Below are 23,377 nucleotides of genomic sequence, written 5' to 3'. Positions count from 1 at the left end.
ACCAACCCCTTTTGAAGCTGCGTTAGTTTTATTTTTATTACCAGCCGCAGCGGTAAAAGCTCTGATGCTCATTATGAGCATCAGAACTTTTACCACCATGGCCGGCGATTAAAAAAAAAAAAAAATGTTAACACGGCTTCGTAAAAGGGGGGAGGGGCAAGTTAGGCACCCTTTATAGAATGAGCCCCTAAGCCTTTTTAAAAATGGATTCTTTCAAACAAAATTTCTTTGGCAACTTTTCTGAAAGAACAGATTTCCATACAGTGCAGATGGTGGTTACAGAAACAATATTTCCTTTATCAACAGCTTGACAAATGTGTTCTATATTTTGTTTTCTCTCTCTCAGGGATTCTATCATAGTGTGCTGTATAAATTCTTGCACAAGCATGTTTGCCGGCTTTGTTATCTTCTCCATCGTTGGCTTCATGGCTCATGTCACAAAGAGACCTATTGAGGATGTCGCAGATTCAGGTATCTGTGTCTTTAGCCCATCAAATGTAAGCTATTGTGCTTTAAAATAGTCAGAATACTTATAGCTATAGAAGTAATTAAGGCTTTCTTATAAACTCTTTTTGAACTTTGTATATTCCATCACATATTTAAGTACTGCAATAATAAAGTTGAACTTACCTAGGTAGGAATGGCTTCTAAGTGCCACTCACTAGAGTCAATCACTAATTTTGCAAAGCACCTATGTCTTTAAAAAATAGGCTAAATATAGGTCCCTCGCGGGGTCTTTCAAAAATGATGTTATGTCTGCTCAAAAGCAAGTGCAAAGATGCACAATCACACATAAGGACATAGTTATCAATGTGACTACTGTTAAGATGTGCTATTGTGTCCTCTTGAGCTTGCACATAGTAACATAGTAGATGACGGCAGATAAAGACCCGAATGGTCCATCCAGTCTGCCCAACCTGATTCAATTAAAATTTTAAAATTTTTTCTTCTTAGCTATTTCTGGGCAAGAATCCAAAGCTCTACCCGGTACTGTGCTTGGGTTCCAACTGCCGAAATCTCTGTTAAGATTTACTCCAGCCCATCTACACCCTCCCAGCCATTAAAGTCCTCCCAAGCCCATCCTCCACCAAACAGCCATATACAGACACAGACCATGCGTCTGCCCAGAACTGGCCTTGTTCAATTTGTAATATTATTTTCTGATTCTAGATCCTCTATGTTCATCCCACGCTTCTTTGAACTCAGTCACCGTTTTCCTCTCCACCACCTCTCTCGGGAGCGCATTCCAGGCATCCACTACCCTCTCTGTAAAGTAGAATTTCCTAACATTGCCCCTGAATCTACCACCCCTCAACCTCAAATTATGTCCTCTGGTTTTACCATTTTCCTTTCTCTGGAAAAGATTTTGTTCTTCGTTAATACCCTTCAAGTATTTGAACGTCTGAATCATATCTCCCCTGTCTCTCCTTTCCTCTAGGGTATACATATTCAGGGCTTCCAGTCTCTCCTCATACGTCTTCTGGCGCAAGCCTCCTATCATTTTCGTTGTCCTCCTCTGGACCGCTTCAAGTCGTCTTACGTCCTTCGCCAGATACGGTCTCCAAAACTGAACACAATACTCCAAGTGGGGCCTCACCAATGACCTGTACAGGGGCATCAACACCTTCTTTCTTCTACTGACTACGCCTCTCTTTATACAGCCCAGAATCCTTCTGGCAGCAGCCACTGCCTTGTCACACTGTTTTTTCGCCTTTAGATCTTCGGACACTATCACCCCAAGGTCCCTCTCCCCGTCCGTGCATATCAGCTTCTCTCCTCCCAGCATATACGGTTCCTTCCTATTATTAATCCCCAAATGCATTACTCTGCATTTCTTTGCATTGAATTTTAGTTGCCAGGCATTAGACCATTCCTCTAACTTTTGCAGATCCTTTTTCATATTTTCCACTCCCTCTTCGGTGTCTATTCTGCTACAAATCTTGGTATCATCTGCAAAAAGGCACACTTCTCCTTCTAACCCTTCAGCAATGTCACTCACAAACATATTGAACAGGATCGGCCCCAGCACCGAACCATGAGGGACTCCACTACTCACCTTTCCTTCCTCCGAGCGACTTCCATTAACCACCACTCTCTGGCGTCTGTCTGATAGCCAGTTTCTAACCCAGTTCACCACTTTGGGTCCTAACTTCAGCCCTTCAAGTTTGTTCAACAGCCTCCTATGAGGAACTGTATCAAAGGCTTTGCTGAAATCCAAGTAAATTACATCTAGCATATGTCCTCGATCCAGTTCTCTGGTCACCCAATCAAAAAATTCAATCAGGTTCGTTTGGCACGATTTACCTTTTGTAAAGCCATGTTGCCTCGGATCCTGTAACCCATTAGATTCAAGGAAGTACACTATACTTTCTTTCAGCAAAATTTCCATTATTTTACCAACAACTGAAGTGATGCTCACCTGCCTGTAGTTTCCTGCTTCATCCCTGTGACCACTTTTATGAATAGGGACCACATCCGCTCTCCTCCAATCCCCAGGAATCACTCCCGTCTCCAGAGATTTGTTGAACAAGTCTTTAATAGGACTCGCCAGAACCTCTCTGAGCTCCCTTAGTATCCTGGGATGGATCCCGTCTGGTCCCATCGCTTTGTCCACCTTCAGTTTTTCAAGTTGCTCATAAACACCCTCCTCCGTGAATGGCGCAGAATCTACTCCATTTTCTCGTGTATGTTTGCCAGACAATCTCGGTCCTTCTCCAGGATTTTCTTCTGTGAACACAGAACAGAAGTATTTGTTTAGCACATTTGCTTTTTCCTCATCACTCTCCACATATCGGTTCCCAGTATCTTTTAATTTAGCAATTCCATTTTTCATTTTCCTCCTTTCACTAATATATCTGAAAAAATTTTTGTCTCCCTTTTTTACATTTTTAGCCATTTGTTCTTCCGCCTGTGCTTTCGCCAGACATATCTCTCTGTTGGCTTTTTTCAATTTCACCCTGTAGTTATTTCTGCACTCCTCTTCTTGGTTTTTTTTATATTTCATGAACGCCAACTCTTTCGCCTTTATTTTCTCCGCCACTAGTTTTGGAGAACCATATCAGCTTCCTTTTTCTCTTGTTTTTATTGATTTTCTTCACATAAAAGTCCGTAGCCATTTTTATCGCTCATTTCAGCTTAAACCACTGTCTTTCCAATTCTCTTATGTCCTCCCATCCTGTCAGCTCTTTCTTTTTGAAATCTAGGACTTTAAGTATCTAGGACTTTAAGTATCATGTGGCCGCTCTCCACTTTAGCCGTTATATCAAACGAAACCATTTGGCATCATGATTGCTTCAATTGTCTGGGTCTTGCCACATCAAAACAAGTGTAACAAACGTTTCAGCCATTGTATTGCAACATCAGTTCCATTTCTTCAGACCTGGTAAGGCCCAGACAACTGCAACAATCATGTGCTAACTTACGGATGCTAGTTTAGGACAGGTCCCATTTTATGTTAAGTTCTTATTATTAAACAGGAGTTAACAGTAAAATAATATATCTTGATGGTAGCCCATGTTAATAACTTTCTCTAGAAATGGAAATCACTGAAATTCTTCACACTAAAGGGGGCTACCATTAAGACATGTTATTTTACCACAGATCCCATTTTATGTAATGTAATGAGACTTGGAGGCCTTTTTATTAAGTGGTGGTAGGCACTAACACACATCTGATCAGTGATGTAGCAAGGGTAGGAGGCGCTAGGGGCAGCATTGTCCCCCCTGTTCCTTCCCCATCCCCACGCCATACTCTCGCCCTCCCTTCCCTCCCCTGTACCGCCTTAAATCTTCGCCAGAGTGAGCAGCTTCTCCAGCCTGCTGCTCGTGCTGGCGTTGGCTTTCCCTCTGACGTCAGTTCCTGGCCCCATGATCAGGAAGTGATTTCAGAGGGGAACAAGGCTGGCGCAAGCAGCAGGCTGGAGAAGTTGCTTGCATTGGTGAAAATTTAAAGAGATACTGGGGGAAAGGGAGGGCGTGAGCATGGCATGAGGGTTGCAGAGGTACCAGTGGCCCCACCAAGATGGCACCCGGGGCAATCTGCCCCCCCCTCCCCATACCACTGCATCTAATGCCACTTAGTAAATAATGAAACTCCTCTTATGGGAGGAAAAGCTAAAGAATTTAGGACTCTCAACTTGGAAAAGAGACAGTTGAGGGGAGATATCATTGAAGTGTACAAAATCCTGAGTGGTGCAGAATGGGTAAAAGTGAATTGATTTTTCACTCTTTCAAAAAGTGCAAATACTAGAGGCACTCAAAAATAATTGAGCTCTGGAATGTTGTGAGTGGTCTTAAGGCAGAGTTGGCACTTTTTGGTCAAATAGGATCAAATAAACAGTCCTCTCTTTCTATGGTTTAATTTATGTGGTTAAGTGCCAATATCATATTTAACCAGATAAGAACATAAGAATAACCTTACTGGATCAGACCAATGGTCCATCAAGCCCAGTAGCTCATTCTCACGGTGGCCAATCCAGGTCCCTAGTACCCGGCCAAAACCCAAGGAGTAGCAACATTCCATGCTACCGATCCAGGGCAAGCAGTGGCTTCCCCCATGTCTCTTTCAATAACAGACTATAGACTTTTCTTCCAGGAACTTGTCTAAACCTTTCTTAAAACCAGGTACACTCTCGGCTCTTACCACATCCTCTGGCAATGCATTCCAGAGCTTAACTATTCTCTGGGTGAAAAAATATTTCCTCCTATTGGTTTTAAAAGTATTTCCCTGTAACTTCAAGTGTCCCCTAGTCTTTGTAATTTTTGACGGAGCGAAAAATTGATCCACTTGTCCCCATCCAACTCCACACAGGATTTTGTAGACTTCAATCCTATCTCTCCTCAGCCGTCTCTTTTCCAAGCTGAAGAGCCCTAACTGTTTTAGTCTTTCCTCATACAAGAGGAGTTCCATCCCCTTTACCATCTTGGTCGCTCTTCTTTGAACCTTTTCTAGCACCACTGATAACAGCCACATCTACCAGGATATTGAATGCTGATGCCTAAAAAACGCTGACCACCACTGTCTAATTATATACCCCATAAGTCTTTAATACTGACTTGAACATTTATATCTTCCAATGATTGTTCCTAACCTCTCCCTTTTTTCTATTTTTAAGGGCCAGGCTTAGCATTTTTAGCTTATCCTGAAGCAGTGACCCAGTTACCAATATCTCCATTATGGGCAATATTGTTCTTTTCTATGCTGCTTATGCTTGGAATTGACAGTCAGGTAATACGACAGAGGTTGATAATGAAATGCTGATAAGCCATTGACTTTGGTACCAACCGCATGTGTTTTTTCATCACTGACACTTTGGCCATATATGTTAATATATGGCCAAAGTTGGAGTGAGATTAGGAGGTCTTCCTTGAACAGGACTTAAAGTTAGTAGGACAAAAATGAAATTCAGCCGTTGTTCATATAACTTTACCCACGTTAGTCAAGTATATAAACGGCAGGTATAACTTTAAATAGCTAAGGGGTCCTTTTACAAAGGTGCAGTAAATAATGGTCTTAGCATGCCGTTTTGCAGGTCTTTCCCGTCCATTAAGACCATTTTTGCCATGGCTGATTTTCTATTTTTTGTATTAAGGGGCACGTGCAAATGTTGCCATCTATTTTGTAGCCTGAAAAGGTTAATGTGTGAACCATGCGCTAACCAGTTAGCATGCAGTAATATAGATGCACTAATAAATCACTTAGCTGAAAGGCTGTAGAAACTTTGTTGTCCCAAATGGACAACAAATGGACAACAAAATTTCTACAGCCTTTCAGCTACTGTAAGTGATTAATACTTTATAAAATTTAAAGTTAATTATTTCAAATTTTCCTATTACAAGTGCGATGATTAAAAGCTAAGACACAGACACTCAAACACTCGGGTTTGTCTCAGTGTCTGGTCTGACATCAACATTTTCTGAGCACTGTTCGAAAGTATTTGTGACCAAGTGTTAAGTTTTTGGAGCATGCAGCTAAGCCACCTCAGTGTTTATTTAGACACATGTAAGTGATGGCATTTCTAAAATTGCTCTTTGCACGACTAGTGTAAATCAACTTTTTAGCATATGTAAATGGTAGCTTGCTCTTCTAAAATTGTCTCGTAAATGTTTCTTCCCATGTTTAGTGGCAGAAAAACAGTGGGAACGACCAAAAACGTTTTTTAAAAAAACCTGACGATCCAGGAATCTCCAAGATAAAAAAAACTTTTATTATAACCTTATGATGTAAAGTGGTGGTGTGGTCCAGACTCAACATGGGCTACGTTTCGGCACAAAAGCCTTCGTCGGGAGTCCAATAAAGATGATGAAGCTCAAAGAGATAATAAAAGCAGTCATCTTCTCTATAGCAACAGACGTGTCACTGAGTGGGAAGTCTCTGCAGCAACTAAGAAAATGATTCCCCAGAAGGCTGTCTTGCAGTGCTGAAGCTGCTCCGAGTCCATACCACTGAACCACTGTACATCATAAGGTGTCTTATAATAAAAGTTTTCATCTTGGAGATTCCTGGATCATCGGGGGGAGGGGGGGTTAAATTATTATTTTTTTGGTCATTCCCGTTGTTTTTCTGCCACTTTTGCGCTGGGTTTTACTAAACCACGTAAAAGCTCCTTACCGTGGGCTGGCGAGGTAAATGCTCTGACGTTCATAGGAATTGAATAAGCATTGGAGCATTTACCTCTGGCCCACAGTAAGAAGCTTTTCCGTGGTTTAGCCCTTAGTGCTTTATGGGAATTGTGTGTGGGGGGGGGGGAGGGTTTGTGTGTCATCCCAAGTTTACCCATAAAACTGTGTAGTTTGATTATTGCCTCCCTCAACTCAGTATGGCATTGTTTACCTCTCATCTACTTTTAAATGTAGGGAGTGTTAAGTCATGGAGGGAAAATATGCAGAAGAAGATGTACAGCATTGCCCTCTTATTATGGAAATTTTGTATATACTGTATAACACTTGTATTTCTCTGCAGTTCTGTACTGTGGAAGGATTCATAACTGCCCTGGTAGATGAATTCCCAAAATTATTACGCCCGCGAAGAGAAATTTTTATTGCTGTGGTGTGTGTTGTTTCTTATCTGGTGGGACTATCCAATATTACTCAGGTAATATATTAAGGGGATGTTGGTGGAGTTCTGCTGCATAGGGAGATGGGAGGGAGGGATAGAGAAATGCTGCACGAGGGGAGGAAAGATGCTGCATATGGGTGGGAGAGGGAGAAAGAAAAGAGGAAGAATTGGGGTGGAGGAGAGGAAGAGTGAGATGATTGTTATACATGAAAAAATAAGAATCCCTGAAAATAAGCCCTAGTGTGTTTTTTTGGACCCAAAATTAATATAAGGCACAGTCACTAAGTTTAAGGGCTCAATATTCAACATTGTTCATCTGTTTGAAAATAGCTCCTACCTGGATAAGTCCTGCTGATCATTTGATACCCAGTCCAAGGGTGGGGTCTGGGAGGTGCCGCAAGTTAGCAACAATATTCAGTTGACTAACTGGAACCTCTGAATAAACTTAGAACTGCAAAGAGACTAAATATTGCCAGAATTAGGATGATTGGTGGTGGATGCATTGTACCTGGAGATTCAGCATGGGGCATAAAAAGCCCATAGGAGATGGTGTTTAAAAATCACTAATTGAAAACTGTGCTCATGGGCCGGAAATGTATTCTCGCCCAGTGGCTTTCACCTCAACCACCATCACTTCCACAGTGGAGACTTTTAATGCTACAACAGATGTTATTAGAAAGAAAGGCTATTGCAGACATGGAGGCAAAAAAGGGTCGGTTGTTTCGTCAATGCTGGTATCCTTTCAGCCAGACATTTCCACCTTATGTTCAACGACAGCTTTGGGAGGACTGATTTGAACTTTATTCCTATTTTGACAGTGCGTTTCTTAGCTATGTTTGTCCTTGCTGCTGCTGCCCAGAAGGGGTGGGGGGGGTTGGGGGGGTTTGGGACCTGGAGTTGTGTTGTGTTATACCTAAATTTTAAACGACGTTTGTACTACTTGTGTTTATATTTGGTTGAATAAAAATTACTTTACATAAAAATCACTAATTGTCGCAGGCTGAATATCGACCCATATGTACTTAAGACTAATGGAATTTTACAGTGTAACAGCCAGGTACCAAAGGATACCGAAAGTTTTTTGGAAATAGTATGAATTTATTATACAATTATACAACTAAGCATTTTTTTAATGTATTACAGGGTGGGATTTACGTATTTAAGCTCTTTGATTATTATTCTGCCAGTGGAATGTCTCTCCTGTTCCTTGTATTCTTTGAGTGCATCTCAATATCCTGGTGCTATGGTACGTACTCTTTTTTTTTTTTTTTTTGGTTTGACTATTCTATATCTTTCAAAAATGTTTTATTTCAGGTGACTGAAATATCTTTTCATTGAATTCAGTCAACATTATTCTCCTCTTTGTTAACATACTTGACTGATTTCTTCATTTCCCCTGAACCATACTCAACCAATTCTTTTATCACTTCATATCATGACAGAAGAGCATCCGCCATGAAATAGAGCATTAATGTTCTACAATTAGCAAGTAATTAAGTCAGTGGTTCTAGGCTCTGGTTCTAGTGGTGTTCGAGTTACGCAAATTTTGCAAATTAGTCTGGCTCTTAAACCATACGTATGCAGGCATTATCTTGTAAAGTTATTGTGTATATTCTGAAACTCAGATCTGTTAGGAAGCCATAAGGATTGGAGAGAACTGTATAGTTGAAAGAGGAAATCATCATGGTGCTAGAGATCGGTTTGTGTGATCTAGACCAGTGTTCTTCAACCTTTTTACACCCGTGGACCGGCAGAAATAAAATAATTATTTTGTGGACCGGCAAACTACTAAGACCGAAATAAAAAACACATTTTCGCCCTGTCTCCGCAAGCTCGGTCCCCACAAACCATCTGATCCCATCTGCACAAGCCTCAGTTATGATTTTATATTGAACGTATTTTATTAAAGTATAAAAAGAAACAATATTCTGTACAATTGTCATTTTATAAATATAAATATTCAGAGCAAGGACCAACAAAACCCCTGTCTCCCCTCCCCTTCACATATATCCCCTCTATCAAGAAAACTGAACAAGCCAAATTATTACAGAATGCTACACAGAAATATCATGCTAACAGAATACTGCAATCACACATGATAGGAATAGTGTTAGGCTTTTCAGTCCCCAGTTATGTCTCTAGCAGGATATATATTTCAAATCTGATATATTGTAATGACAAAATAGAAATAAAATGATTTTTTTTTCTACCTTTCGTGGTCTCTGCTTTCATCTTCTTTCCACTCTTCCTTCCAGCATCTGCCCGTTCCATCCACTGTCTGGCCTCTCCTCCTTCCATCCAGCCTGTGCCTCCTCTCTCCTTTTTACATCATTCATTCCAGCTTCACTGCTTTCTTCATTTTTATCTCTCCTACACCAGATCTAGCATCTTTATCCCTCTCTCATTTCTCTGCTGACCCCCTTTCCAGCATCAATCTCTCTCTACTTTCTCATTCCTGTCTCTCCCCTTTCCCTCCTCTAATCTCCCTGCCAGCTGTTTCCTTCCTTTTTTTTTCCTTCTCCCTTCCCTCCTCCCCCCTATCCAACAGTAGCTCTCTTCCCATCCCTTTCTCTCTTCCCCTCCCAGCAGCATCTCTCTTTCTACCTCCCTCCAGGTGCAGTAGCAGCTCTCCTTTTATCCATCAGCTTCCCAGCCTCCAACAGTGGCTTCCTCTCCTTCCAGCAGCTCTCAGTACTTGCCTGCAGCAGTGATTTCCTTAGGCAGCCTTGGGTCCGTTGCCGCCTCTGAGGAAAGGGGAAGTTGCCAAAGTGAATCACTGCCCTGGAAGTACAGAGCTGCTAGGAGAGGAGACAGCCACTGTTGAAGGCTCCCTGCACATTCGCGACCCCCTCCCCCCCAAAAAAAAACAGCTTTGCACCGCAGGCCCTGAAGCCCAAGACAAGCCGGAGGCCCCTACCCGCCGCATCCTGCACGTGGGCAGACTCTCAGCACAAACGCTGCTGATGGCCCCAATCGAAACGCTGACCTCCCCGCGCACGCTGACCATCTCCTCTCTGCCTGCACTTTCCCCGCGGCCCTCTTCGGCGACTCGGCCGGGGCAGCGATCAAGACAGGCTACCCACGTCGGGACCTTCCCTCTCTTGAGTCCCGCCTATTTTGTTTCAACTTCCTGTTTCCGCATAGGCGAGACTCACAGAGGGAATGCCCGACGTCGGCAGCCTGTCTTGATCGCCCGAGGCTTGGAGGAACAGAAGATTTCCGAACACCACCAGGGCAGAAAATTTAACGGCGTTCATCTCACCGGTCCTGCGCGGACCGGCAGAAATTTTCTGCGGACCGGCACCGGTCCGCGGACCGGCGGTTGAAGAACTGTGATCTAGACTATAAACATAAGAACATAAGAAATGTCTTCACCGGATCAGACCCTTAGGTCCATCTAGTCCGGCGACCCGCACACGCGGAGGCCAAGCTAGGTGTTCTCTAATGGACACCTTGTTCACCCGTGTTCCTCAATGTGATTTGCATGAAGATGTGCATCCAACTTGCCCTTGAATCCCAGAATGGTGGTCTCTGTCACAACCTCCTCCGGGAGAGCATTCCAGGCGTCCACCACTCGCTGTGTGAAGCAGAACTTCCGGATATTAATCCTAAGTCTGCCTCCCCTAAGTTTTAGTCCATGACCTCTTGTTCGAGTCACTGTTGACAATGTGAATAACGAAGATTCTTGCTCCATTTTGTCGAAACCTTTTAGTATTTTAAAAGTCTCTATCATATCCCCTCGCAGCCTTCTCTTCTGGAGAGTAAACAATCCCAGTTTTTCAAGGCGTTCTTCGTAACTCAAATTCTTCATACCTTCTATTAGTTTTGTGGCTCGTCTCTGCACCCTCTCTAGTAGGGTTATATCCTTCTTTAGGTAGGGAGACCATTGTTGGACACAGTATTCCAAGTGTGGTCTGACCATTTCTCTATAAAGCGGCATTATGACATCCGCCGATCTACTCGTGATGCCCTTCTTTATCATACCCAACATCCTGTTTGTTTTCTTTGCCGCCGCTGCGCATTGAGCCGACGGCTACAGGGTCCTGTCTATCAGTACCCCCAGGTCCCTTTCTTGTTCGCTCTTGCCCAATGTTACACCTAACATTTTATATTCTTGTTCTTTGTTTTGCCTGCCCAGGTGCATCACTTTGCATTTTTCTATATTAAATTTCATCTGCCACTTTTCCGCCCATTTCTCCAGTTGGTTCAAATCTCTTTGAAGTGCGTCTCTGTCTATTTGCGATCCAACTGCCCGACATAGTTTTGTGTCATCTGCAAACTTGATTATATTACTTGTTGTTTCCTCTTCTAGGTCATTTATGTAGATATTGAACAAGATGGGCCCAAGAACCGATCCCTGGGGCACGCCGCTCGTCACCTTCTCCCAGTCCGAGAACTTCCCATTTATAAAGTAGATATAAGAACTTGAGAACATAAGAACAGCCTTACTGGGTCAGACCAATGGTCCATCTAGCCCACTATCCCGTCTTCGTGGAGGCCAATCCAAGTACCTGGCAAAAACCCAAATAGTAGCGGCATTCCATGATACCGTCCCATGTCTGTCTCAACGGCAAACTATGGACTTTTTCCTCCAGGAACTTGTCCAAACGTTTTTTAAAACCAGATACATCAACCGCTCTTACCACATCTTCTGGGAACACATTCCAGAGCTTAACTTATTCTCTGAGCGAAAAAAATATTTCCTCCTATTAGTTTTAAAAGTATTAATCTGTGGTTATTCCTAAACTAAAATCCCATTTATGAACACAATCAGATTGAATGTTGCAATAGCCCCTATCTACTTAGGAATGCCTATTTTTATTATATTAATGAATGCATGAAGTCTGCGGTAATGGTTTCAGTGGCCATGCTGAAGCCATTTGAACATACAGAGACCAGCAGCTAACACTCGGACACCGTGGCGCTTAATGATGCCGCATGTCTAAGTAGGTGTGTTTAAGGGCGGAATTGGCCTTGGGTACCACTATGCATTGCTAGGTGCGATTCTACTATGATCCTCAGCACTGGAAATGCAGGCCTTAAATCCTGGCCTACATTATCAACGCCTAAGGTCATCATTCGGCGCTGGTAACTGCAATTCTCAAAGTGGTACCTGAACATGATTGACACACAGCAGATGCCATTTTTCTAGGCATCCGCCATTTCAGGCACTGCTTATAGAATCTGCCTCTCAGTGCACAATAACATGAGTGCAAACCTGCCACGAACCCCATGATAATGCTGTTAGGTTTGCACACATGGCTGCTGAAACTATTACTGTGGACTTCATTTAAATGCGTCCATTCATTACTCCCCACCTGTGCTCCAAACAAATCGGATTTTTCAGCTGCATTTAGTGCAGGAAACTTTGCACCCTCTCCAGAACAGCATAGAAGGGATGGCTGAGAAGAGAGGTATCTAGAAGAACCCCTTCCTGCTTAAAAATCCATCTCCTCTCCCAGCCTGATCCCAACTCAACCCAACCCCCACTTTCTCCACACATTACAAAAATGCAGTTTTTGCTGTGTTAATGCCTAACACAGCTTTGAGCAAGTATGGGGGATCCACTAGCTGCCATAGTGATTGGATATAGTGACCCATAGCAACCTAAGTTCATTCTCTTACTCTTCTCCTTCTGTCATAGATTTAAGTGATTGTAAATTACTATGAAAATTATTTAAATTGTGGTATACAAAGTACCGGAATAAATGTAAACCTAAACAAGCACACGACTTGTGGGTATTTTTTCCATAGGCAGTTCTCAAAATGAAAGAGATGCAAAGTCTACAAGCCAAAGTGCTTACCACTTACAGAGCACTTTCACTCCATTCCTCTTTTTTTTGTTATAATTTTAGGTGTTAACAGATTTTATGACAATATCCAGGAGATGGTTGGCTACAGACCTTTCATCTGGTGGAAACTCTGCTGGTCTTTCTTTACACCTATCATTGTAGCAGTAAGTAGGAGAACCATTATTGTAGCAGTAAGTAGGACAACCATTATTGTTGCTAAACTATGAACTATCGCAATTGATGCATTGACATGGATACGTGGGATTGATATCTATCATGTTTAAATCAGAAAGTCACATATATTATGAAATGTGTTATCGCTTATGAAGAATAAAAAAAAATCATTGCCCTTCAATGGAAATTCAAGGGCTCGTGTTCCAAATGAATTTTATCCTCCAGCATTAAGAAGTCCTCTAAATCCTCGATGTAAACATTAATCATGCAGCAATTGTGTATTCAGCTCAATTATGCTGCCTGTTATTGGAGCAGATATGTAAATGTATTTTAAAATCTATGAAGTTATGATTGCTTTCTCAAAAAAAAGACAGCGGTAAGCTTTGTACTTTAAGAAATTCTTGTGATCTCTAGCTGAGAATGTTTTACTAAAATTCACAAATACAAGGCTAGCAAACACTCCCAGCTAGGTATACATAAATGATTGGCCCTGTTACATGCCAGAGAAGCATCTCTTTCGAGATCACTTTCATCTGAAGTCTTCATTCTCTAAGGTACCCAGGAAAAGATTTAAACCATCCTCTCCCAAAGTTTCTATGCAGCTAAGGACCATGTTTTCTAAACATTGACATGCATTAGGGCCCGAGTCTCAAACGCATGTCCCAGTGGCAGTAGGCGTCCTACTGATGTCTGGCAGCCAATCTGTACGCACATGAAAAAAAAAGCAAGCTGTCAGAGGCAGGATGCCCACATTATAGGCCTCCAGAGTCCATCTACAGAAATGTGGTGTGTGTCTAAGGAGCCACCCAAGGCAGGGCATGGGTATGGCTTCGCACGGAAGTGGCTTCGCATCTACGTAGATGCAAGACAGTTGCCTTAAATGTAGGTCTGCAAAATGCTAGCCTACGTTTCGGGTGTCTGGCCGGGAATGTAGACATGATTCTATTTTGGACGCTAACGCGTGATTGATGGGCGATTGATAGCCCCTTCTTAGGCAGACGCCGATGTCGGCATCCAAAAGAGAATTGGGCCCTCCTGCCTTTATACCCATGTTATTCCTGTGAGCATGGTGTTAGTACATGTGTTATAACAGTTAGCAAACATGACCTTAAGGTAGTAGATAGAGCCAGAGAAATACTAGAGTGAATAGATAGGGAGATCATATTCAGAGACACTTAAACATCTCAGAGGTATATATCAGTGGTTCTCAAACTTGCCCACGGGAACACTAGTGTCAGGTTTGCAGGATAGTCACAATAAATAAACCTGAAAAAGAAGCAGTGCTTAGGAATCTTTCATGCATACCCACCGATGTATACCTCTGAGATATTCAAATGTCTCGATCATAAATCAGGAAACGTCTGAGAAACATCTTTGAATATAATGCATAATAAACATTTTTCAGTGGAAACAAATTCTAGAAAAAATATCAAGATATGAAGCTGAAAGCAGGGCACTGAGGGGTAACGTTAGAAAATTTCCTACAGAAAGGGTGTTGGGTATATGGCATAGCCACCCAGCGATAAAGATGAAAGAATTCAATGAGTAAGCACAGCGAATGTTTGGTGGCCAGAAAGTGAAGGGAAAATCAGAGATCAACTATTCCAAGAAGAAAATTGAATAAACATTATAGGACATACTTTCTCATGAATTTACCAAATAGGGGTCCTTTGATTAAAGTGTTACTACCTGTTAGTTGTAGGCATTAATGTGCCAAAACTGCAAAACCTATTGACGTGACATTATTTGATCTGGTATATCAAAATAAAAGATGGTTTTAGGAGATATCAGGTTGTAGCCAATACACAAGAATAACAGTTCTCTCAAAATTCAAAAGTAGTAGCAGTGTTTAAATATCATACATAAAAAATGGAAGGGAAAAACCTCAAAGAGCTGCAAGCTACTCTTATCCTACAGAGCTAAGTCACTCTTTCATCATCGGCATAAAAAAAACTTTCATGAATCCAGTCATGAACTGATGGCCTGTAGACAATTCTTTTAGCGTTTCAATATTCTTAGATATCTTCAGCAGTCAAAAAAGCCCATGATTAGTGCTGACCAGTATTTCGTTCAAGGTCAATGGACAAAAATGCTAAACTTCCCGCTTTCTAGATCCTCTGCTCGCATGAGCTGAGTGGAAGCCTTGCGACAGCAGAAAATCTACAGTAGAGCGCAGGAAGTTTAGTATTTTGCCCTGAAGGTGCAGTCCATGCAGTTAACACAGCAAAGAGTATGTGCTAAGTGTCCAGGCACCAAGTTAACTGTTGCCTCAGCCATGTGCTAACAGTTTGAAGGTGCCTGAAACCAAGGCTTTCATTTTTGGCTGAAACTGAAGTCAAACCCAAACCATTACCCCGCCTCTCTTCCACACAGAAAGCCCATCTTCCTTCCCATCCTGCCCCAGGTCAGCCTCTATCCCAGTCCTCCTGGGTTGCCCCCACTACCCCCCACCCTGGGCCCTCCTCTGGTCTACCTTCAAACCCCTGGTGGTCCAGTGGCCTTTTGGGCTCCTGCTCATACCAGTTCCTATCTCAAAATGGCTGCTACAACCTCCCACAGCAGTCTTGCAAGGCTGCTGCAGGAAGATCCAACATCCATTTTCAATGCGAACCACCAGGGCTTCAAAGTTAGACTGAGGGTGGTACAGAATGGTCACGGGGATAGGGGATTCACTTGCATTTTTAATCAAAGCTTGGCAGAAGGACCTGCATAGGAAGATGCTGGACACACCCCCTCTCCCCAATAGTGGTCACTCTAGATTAGCAGCTACCACGCATTACATTTCTGTGTTAAACTGTGGTAACTGCAATATCTAGCACATTTTAGTAAAAGGGTCCCTAGTTCTAAGCTGATCACAAGGAGCACTACAATATCACCAAAATTCACCCCTTCCTCTCTGAGCACACTACCCAGACCCTTGTCCAAGCTCTCATAACCCCACGCTTAGATTACTGCAATCTACTCCTAACTGTCACTTCTCCCCCTTGCAATCTGTGCAAAACTCTGCTGCGTGTCTCATCTTCTACCAACTTCGCTACACTCATGTCACCCCTCTCTTTAAGTCACTTCACTGGCTTCCTATCCGCCATCGCATACAGTTCAAGATCTTATTGCTGACCTACAAGTGTGTTTATTCTGCTGTCCCTATCTATACACCTCCCAGAGAACTCCGTTCCTCAGATCAGCTGCTATTAGCTTTACCCTTCTCCTCTACTGCGAATTCCAGACTTCGTTCTTTTCATCTAGTTGCTCCCAGCCAGCAGATTAACTGTTCCCCTTAACTGTATCCATGACATCCTGTTTCTCTGTCTTGTCTGTTTAGATTGTAAGCTCTTTCGAGCAGGGACTGTTTTCTTCTTCTTTGTGACACTGCATGCGTGTGGTAGCGCTATAGAAATAATAGTAGTAGTAATACAAGTTCCATGATATGCTAAACTAAAACGCACTTTCATTTTTTTCCCTTTAGGGAGTTTTCATTTTCAGTGCTGTTCAAATGACTCCACTTAAGATGGGTTCTTACACTTTCCCCAAGTGGGGCCAAGGTGTTGGCTGGTTCATGGCTCTGTCCTCCATGGTGCTGATCCCGGGCTATATGGCATATATGTTCCTCACCTTAAAAGGCTCTTTAAAACAGGTGATTCTGCATGATATTATCCTGCCGAATTTAAATTCTGAGGCTTATTTTGAAAAATGGCACCTACCGTATGTCAATAAAAGTTAGGTACCTTTGTAGAATCGCGCCTAGTGGCACCTAAATCAGACTTGGGTGACGATTGGCGCAATAATCTTAAGCACTGGTATATTAAGCCAGGGTTTTCTTGCCTAACTTAATCCACACCCAAACTCTATCCCTAACCATGCCTACTTGGCTTATAGGCACCTTGGGACAGACATTTTTTAATGGTGCTTTCAATTAACACTACCAATTAAGCTGAATAACCCCCCCTTTTTTTTTTTTTTTTTTTTTTACAAATCCGGGATAGCAGTTTTTAGCACAGGCTGTCACGCTGAATGCTTTACGCTGCTCCTGGTGGTCATACAGCATCGGGAGCAGCGCAGAGCATTCAGCACATCAGCCTCTGCTAAAAAACACTATTGCAGTTTTGTAAAAAAAAAATAAGACGGGGTAAGTTAGATGCCTAAATCAGCAGGTGCCACTGTAGACTCCAGTAAAATGACCTTATTGATTGTTAATGCCATTTATTTATTTAAAAATTATTTTAGGCCGATTACATTCATGATCGTCAAATGACAATAAAACATTTTTTAAAAAAGCCTCTATAAAGTTGTCTTCAAAACCATCTCTCCTCCTTTTTCCTGTCCCTCCTTATAATTGAAAACTGGTTACCAATACACTTGACAATTACTCTCTGTATCTTCTCTGTATATGTACAGATTTTTCAAACTGTGGGGGCCCACAACCACTAGGGGTCACTCGGAGAAATTGAAAGGGGACAGGTTTAGAACAAATGCTAGGAAGTTCTTTTTTACCCAGAGGGTGGTGGACACATGGAACGCGCTTCCAGAGGATGTGATAGGCCAGAGCACTTTACAAGGGTTCAAGGAAGGTTTGGATAGGTTCTTGGAGGATAAGGGGATTGAGGGGTACAGATAGGTCATAGAAGGTAGGTAGGTCATAGAAGGGGTCAGAAACCACTTCACAGGTCATAGACCTGATGGGCCACCACGGGAGCGGACCGCTGGGCGAGATGGACCTCTGGTCTGACCCAGTGGAGGCAACTTCTTATGTTCTTATGTTCTTCCCCTGTAAACCGCTTTGAACTGTTTGTGGTATGGCGGTATACAAAAATAAAGTTATTATTATTATTAAATCTCTAAGTCAGATAGCAACTGAAGGGGTCCTGTCAAATTGTTCTATCACAGTACTCCTTCCACCGAGATAATGGAAGTCCTCATTTTCTCATAATGTACAGTCTTCAGCTCTTCACTAACTAACCATAACATCCCTTCCACCTAATTTAACAATTAAATTGCACTTGTAACTACCATTATTCTGTAACCTGGAAAAACCTGCTCAAGGGCACACTAAGGACCTCTTGGAGTTACCGATGAAATGGATGAGATAGATCCAAATACACATGAATAAGCCTAGCCTTCATTCTTTACGGAATCTTTGACTCATGAAAGAATATCCTTGTCAAAAATCAATAACTGGATATGCAACACAATTTACAGACTCAGAGGAATTCGATAGGAGATGTGATTTTAATCAAAATCAGTCAAGGTTGCCAGGATGATTTCATTTATTACTGTCTTATACAATTCTCTAAAGCATTCTTAAAATTTAACTTAATTCTCTCGATTTTTTTTTTCGTAATAGCGTTTACAAGTAATGATTCAGCCGAGTGATGATATTTTCCACCCTGAAAATGGGCCAGAGCAGTTGTCCCAGAGCAACTCGGCAAACAAAGAAGCTTACATCTAAACTGCTGTACCTGAATAATAACCCACCAGCTCGACTCTAAAAGAAATGGTTGAAATGACCACAAATTTATATCCGCATCATATTTACCTACCTCTAGTGGCAAAAAAGGGGACCATCACCAGTATAATACAAGGGAAATCATGCTGTTTTGGGGAACAGGAAGTGTCTGCTTTGTGTTACCAGGTGATTTACAGACTGTTAAATGTTTTTATGCTTTCTCAATAAGAGTTGAATATCTTGGAATTTATAAATTGAACACATTTTTAATCTGCCTTTTGGAATGAAGATCTGAGGTTTTGTGATGCTCATTTATAGTAGTTTATTGATATATTTCTTACAGCTGAGTCCCAGGACTGTTATTTCTGACTTTCCAGAAGTACAATTAAATTTTAAAGCTAATTTTTTACACATTAATATTGTATTTTGTACACAATTTACAACAAAAAATTTCCCGTTTAACATTCTAATAGTCGAGAACTATCATTTTCTTTTCTTTCAATTTTTTTTAAGTATCGGGCAGCTGAAGCACATTCTATTGTAAAACATTTCAAACATTCATTTAAATTCCTTCATAAGTGAAATTTCTTTTTAATTCCAGCATTTTCCTTGAAGCAAAGATATTACTTTTTTAGGATCATATTTTGGTCTACCTAAATAATTAAAATAAAGTCAGAAAAGCACAGACAAAATGGTCTACTAAAACATTTTATTAACAGCTGTGAAAAAACATTACAGCACAAATTCATATGTAAATTCACAAGTGATGCATATGTAATACAACACGTTTGTTATCTATGGCCGTGACAATTTTGATCAAATCCCTTTTTTTTTTTTTTACATAGATATATTCAGTTGTGATATGGCCCAAATAAGTGCAAAAATTATCAAACTAACATTAAAGCACAATTTGCTATAGACTCAATAAGCTTCAAGTGTTACTACTTGTTCACAACAGCACTGATGCAGTCGGTTGAGGTTTCCTTAAACAGAAGAAAAGAAGAAAAATGATGGCCTCAATGGCACTTTTAAAACAGTTCTTTTTTTTTCCTTGGTTTTGTTGTTGCTTTTGGTTGGGTTTTTTTTTTTTGTTGTTGTTTTTAAATTTATTTATTTTTATTGATTCTTTTTTACGATGATGATGATTGGCAGAGAAAAGTAACCGCCGTCTCACGTTTCCCTCCATGTCATTTCTAGTTCGGCAGCTAAGAGCAAATGTTAAAGTAAACCCCATATTTGTTGGATTGTAAATGGCTGTGACAGAACTGTGCAATGAACATGCTTTCCGGCAAGCTGTTGTGCAATGTAATATGTTAGATAGCACATATGTTAATGTAGATCTAATAAGTGGAAAAAAAAAATGTTAACCGTGAGCGTTGGTTTATTTCATTGTTTCTGTCTCGAGATAAAAATCATAAATGTTCTTGCAATAAAGTATTGTTCTCAGAATGTTAAGCACATAATTGTAGAAAAAAAAAAGTATATATACATATATTTCAACTTAATACATTCCAAAATACAGCAAAGAAGGTATTGTCTAGTGGTTTTGCACCTTTCTCATATAAAGTGTAAAATATAATAAAATATGAAATGCATTCTTAATGTCAATTGTTGAGCTCATATGAAATTCAGCAGATATGTCTTGTAACCTTCCAGGGTTTTAAACTATTGTCATATCACAATCACAAGTCCTGTATAACATATATCATTGAACAGTAAAGCTTCTTTATAGCCAGTCAGCAGAGAGCAAACCTTGACCACAATTACAAAAACTGCTTTGGGCGACAAGCTTCGTACTAACCAAGGCATCTTATAAAGGGATTGGCTATAAAGACGGTCCATTTCCACTTGTGAATTTCAGTAGCTTAAGGACAATAAATTCTAATTTCTTTTTATGGTTTAATGTAATGCAGTCCCTTATTGTTCTAAGAAAATGCAGTATGTAATGTTTGATTGTAAACAACCATCACACAGAAGTTGGACAGACATGCTTTCTAGCCATCCTCTGTACAAACTGGTATCTTATATAGCACAAAAATCGTGTGGTAGAACTGTTGTGTGCAACTTGTGAATAGCTGTAATCTTTTTTTTTTTTTTTTGTAGTATTTTGCCCTTACAACAAAATTATTATATTATCTATGCTTTCTTGCAATAAGATATTGTTCTCAGAACACCAAGCAAATATATCTCTATATAAAATATATATGTAATATACATATTCAAAGTATATACAGAGCCTGTTAAAAGAGTACAGTATTATTTAGTAACTTTCCATCTGTTCTATGGACTAAATGTATAATATTTATAAATTCAGATGCATTTTAAATGTCTATTAATGGTGTCATAATTAAAGCACGATCGTCATGTATGTTTTCAAGAGTTTAGAATACAAATAAAAGTTATATTATACAATATGTATGGCCATTTCCAGTAGTGTCTTTCTTAAGGCTAAAAATAAACCAGCAAACAGTGGGTATGTTTGCCAGGGTGATGTCTTCAGCTTTGCCAGTTCTCAGGCAACAGTTCCAAAATGAATTATGCCTAAATCGTACCCACCATGATTTTCAGCTACTTATTGCCAAATTAATTTGTTCTACATAGTGTTTGACAAAAAAACTGTTTATTTTATAAGCCCTGTGAATGTTTTTGGCATACGTAAACTGGCTTTTAGATGCCTATGTTGCATCCTGATCTATCGCTGATTAACCAGAGATTGTACTTATGTTCTCAGTTATCTAGCTATTGGTTTGGAATGCAGCCACTAAGAGTATTCAGTTGAGGGTAAGCTTCCTCTTAATTTCACCAGGCTACTATCTCTCAGGAGCCTTATCTCTTCATCTTAAAATGGATAATTTAGTTCATGAAATTCCAGTGGCTATTGGCCACAGACCTTGTAAAACTCATTCAGTAAAGTTAACTAATAATTCTAATTACTCCCTTCATAATTCAAACTTAGTACACGTTAAAACCATTAATCATCCAATTTCTTGTCAAATAAAAATAGGGCTAATAAATATTCGTTCAATTAAAAGTAAGTATCATCTGGTAAAAGATATGATCACACAATCTTCCTATAACATAATATGCCTGGTAGAAACCTGGCTCACAGAAGGGGAGGAAGCTTATCTTTCCTACGCATGTCCCCCAGGATATTCCTTTATCTTTCATCATCGTCTTCTAAAACGAGGTGGAGGATTAGCAGTTATTTTTCAGAATTCACTTGTGATAAAATCAGATTCTTCTCCTCCTAACAGCCCAATAGAATTTCTTCAATTTTCTTTGACTAAGAAACCTAGGTTAGATTTTCTTTTACTTTATCTTCCACCACCTGTCAATAGCAATACTCTTTTCTATTTACAATCATTACTTTTTGATTTTTGTTCATCTACCTCTAATCCACTAGTGCTAGGAGACTTTAATATTCATTTCGAAGACACAAACAATAATTATACTAAAGAATTTCTCTCTCATCTCAAACTAATAGATCTATCCCCATCATTTTTAGCTCCAACACACAAAGCAGGTCATACTATTGACATGATCTTAACCCCTATATCATTGTCAAATAAATCTCATTTTCATTTCCTTTCAGTACAACCTTTACCTTGGTCAGATCATCATTTAATATCAATATCGATCTCAGCAGAAACATTAAAATTAAATAAAATTCCCCAAAGTAGACAATTTAAAGATCTTAGAAAGCTTTCAACAGAATCTATCGTATTAAATCTCGATATAGACTTTGGTGACTTAAAATCAACTACCATAGAAGATCTCTTATACATATGGCATAATGCTACCCAATCTCTTATTAACACTCTGGCCCCAACGCAAACAAAATTTTTTACATTACGTCAGAAAAACAATCCTTGGTTTAACTCAGAACTAAACCTAATCAAAAAACAACTTCGTTCATTAGAAAGAAAATGGAGAAAAGATAAAAACCAATCAAATCTCTCAAAATTTAAAGAACATGCTGCATTTTATAGGGAAAAAATATTACAAGCTAAATCAAAATATTATTCAAAACAAATTATTCAAGCTAAAAATACAACCATACTATATAACATACTAAAATCTATCAATCAACATTCCAATAAATTAAATCTTGCCACTAAACCTCTTCCAACCGCGCAAGAACTAGCAGATACTTTCATGGACAAAATAGAAAATATAAGAAATAATTTTTCAATACAACAAGCATTATCATCTAAAACAGAGCAGGAACCCAAATCATCACTTGTTGCCAAATGTTCACAATTTAAAATATCCAGTCTTACTGAATTAGAAACTATTATTAAAACTATTAATCATAAAGGAGCATTCGGTGCTGGGGCCAATCCTGTTCAATATGTATGTAAGTGACATTGCTGAAGGGTTAGAAGGAAAAGTGTGCCTTTTTGCAGATGATACCAAGATTTGTAACAGAGTAGACACCGAAGAGGGAGTGGAAAATATGAAAAAGGATCTGCAAAAGTTAGAGGAATGGTCTAATGCCTGGCAACTAAAATTCAATGCAAAGAAATGCAGAGTAATGCATTTGGGGATTAATAATAGGAAGGAACCGTATATGCTGGGAGGAGAGAAGCTGATATGCACGGACGGGGAGAGGGACCTTGGGGTGATAGTGTCCGAAGATCTAAAGGCGAAAAAACAGTGTGACAAGGCAGTGGCTGCTGCCAGAAGGATTCTGGGCTGTATAAAGAGAGGCGTAGTCAGTAGAAGAAAGAAGGTGTTGATGCCCCTGTACAGGTCATTGGTGAGGCCCCACTTGGAGTATTGTGTTCAGTTTTGGAGACCGTATCTGGCGAAAGACGTAAGAAGACTTGAGGCGGTCCAGAGGAGGGCGACGAAAATGATAGGAGGCTTGCACCAGAAGACATATGAGGAGAGACTGGAAGCCCTGAATATG

At 40.4% G+C, this 23,377-nt stretch overlaps 1 protein-coding gene across 1 annotated transcript in view; it reads left to right on the top strand.

Annotated features, from left to right (window-relative positions):
* Nucleotides 1-20,879, top strand: part of SLC6A1 (solute carrier family 6 member 1) — a 69,611-nt gene extending 48,732 nt beyond the window's left edge. Inside the window, exons 9-15 of the mRNA XM_033926635.1 lie at nt 347-471; nt 5,114-5,226; nt 6,961-7,092; nt 8,200-8,302; nt 12,912-13,012; nt 16,489-16,656; nt 18,364-20,879. Of these exons, the coding sequence (XP_033782526.1) occupies nt 347-471; nt 5,114-5,226; nt 6,961-7,092; nt 8,200-8,302; nt 12,912-13,012; nt 16,489-16,656; nt 18,364-18,468 (847 nt within the window). The 3' untranslated portion in view covers nt 18,469-20,879. The remainder of the gene's footprint in view (nt 1-346; nt 472-5,113; nt 5,227-6,960; nt 7,093-8,199; nt 8,303-12,911; nt 13,013-16,488; nt 16,657-18,363) is intronic.
* The last annotated feature ends 2,498 nt before the right edge of the window (nt 20,880-23,377 follow it).

This window comes from Geotrypetes seraphini, chromosome 17 (assembly GCF_902459505.1).
Source record: "Geotrypetes seraphini chromosome 17, aGeoSer1.1, whole genome shotgun sequence".
Classification (NCBI taxonomy): domain Eukaryota; kingdom Metazoa; phylum Chordata; class Amphibia; order Gymnophiona; family Dermophiidae; genus Geotrypetes; species Geotrypetes seraphini.
Note: the sequence above shows the minus strand (reverse complement) of the source record. Positions and strands in the feature narration are given on the sequence as shown.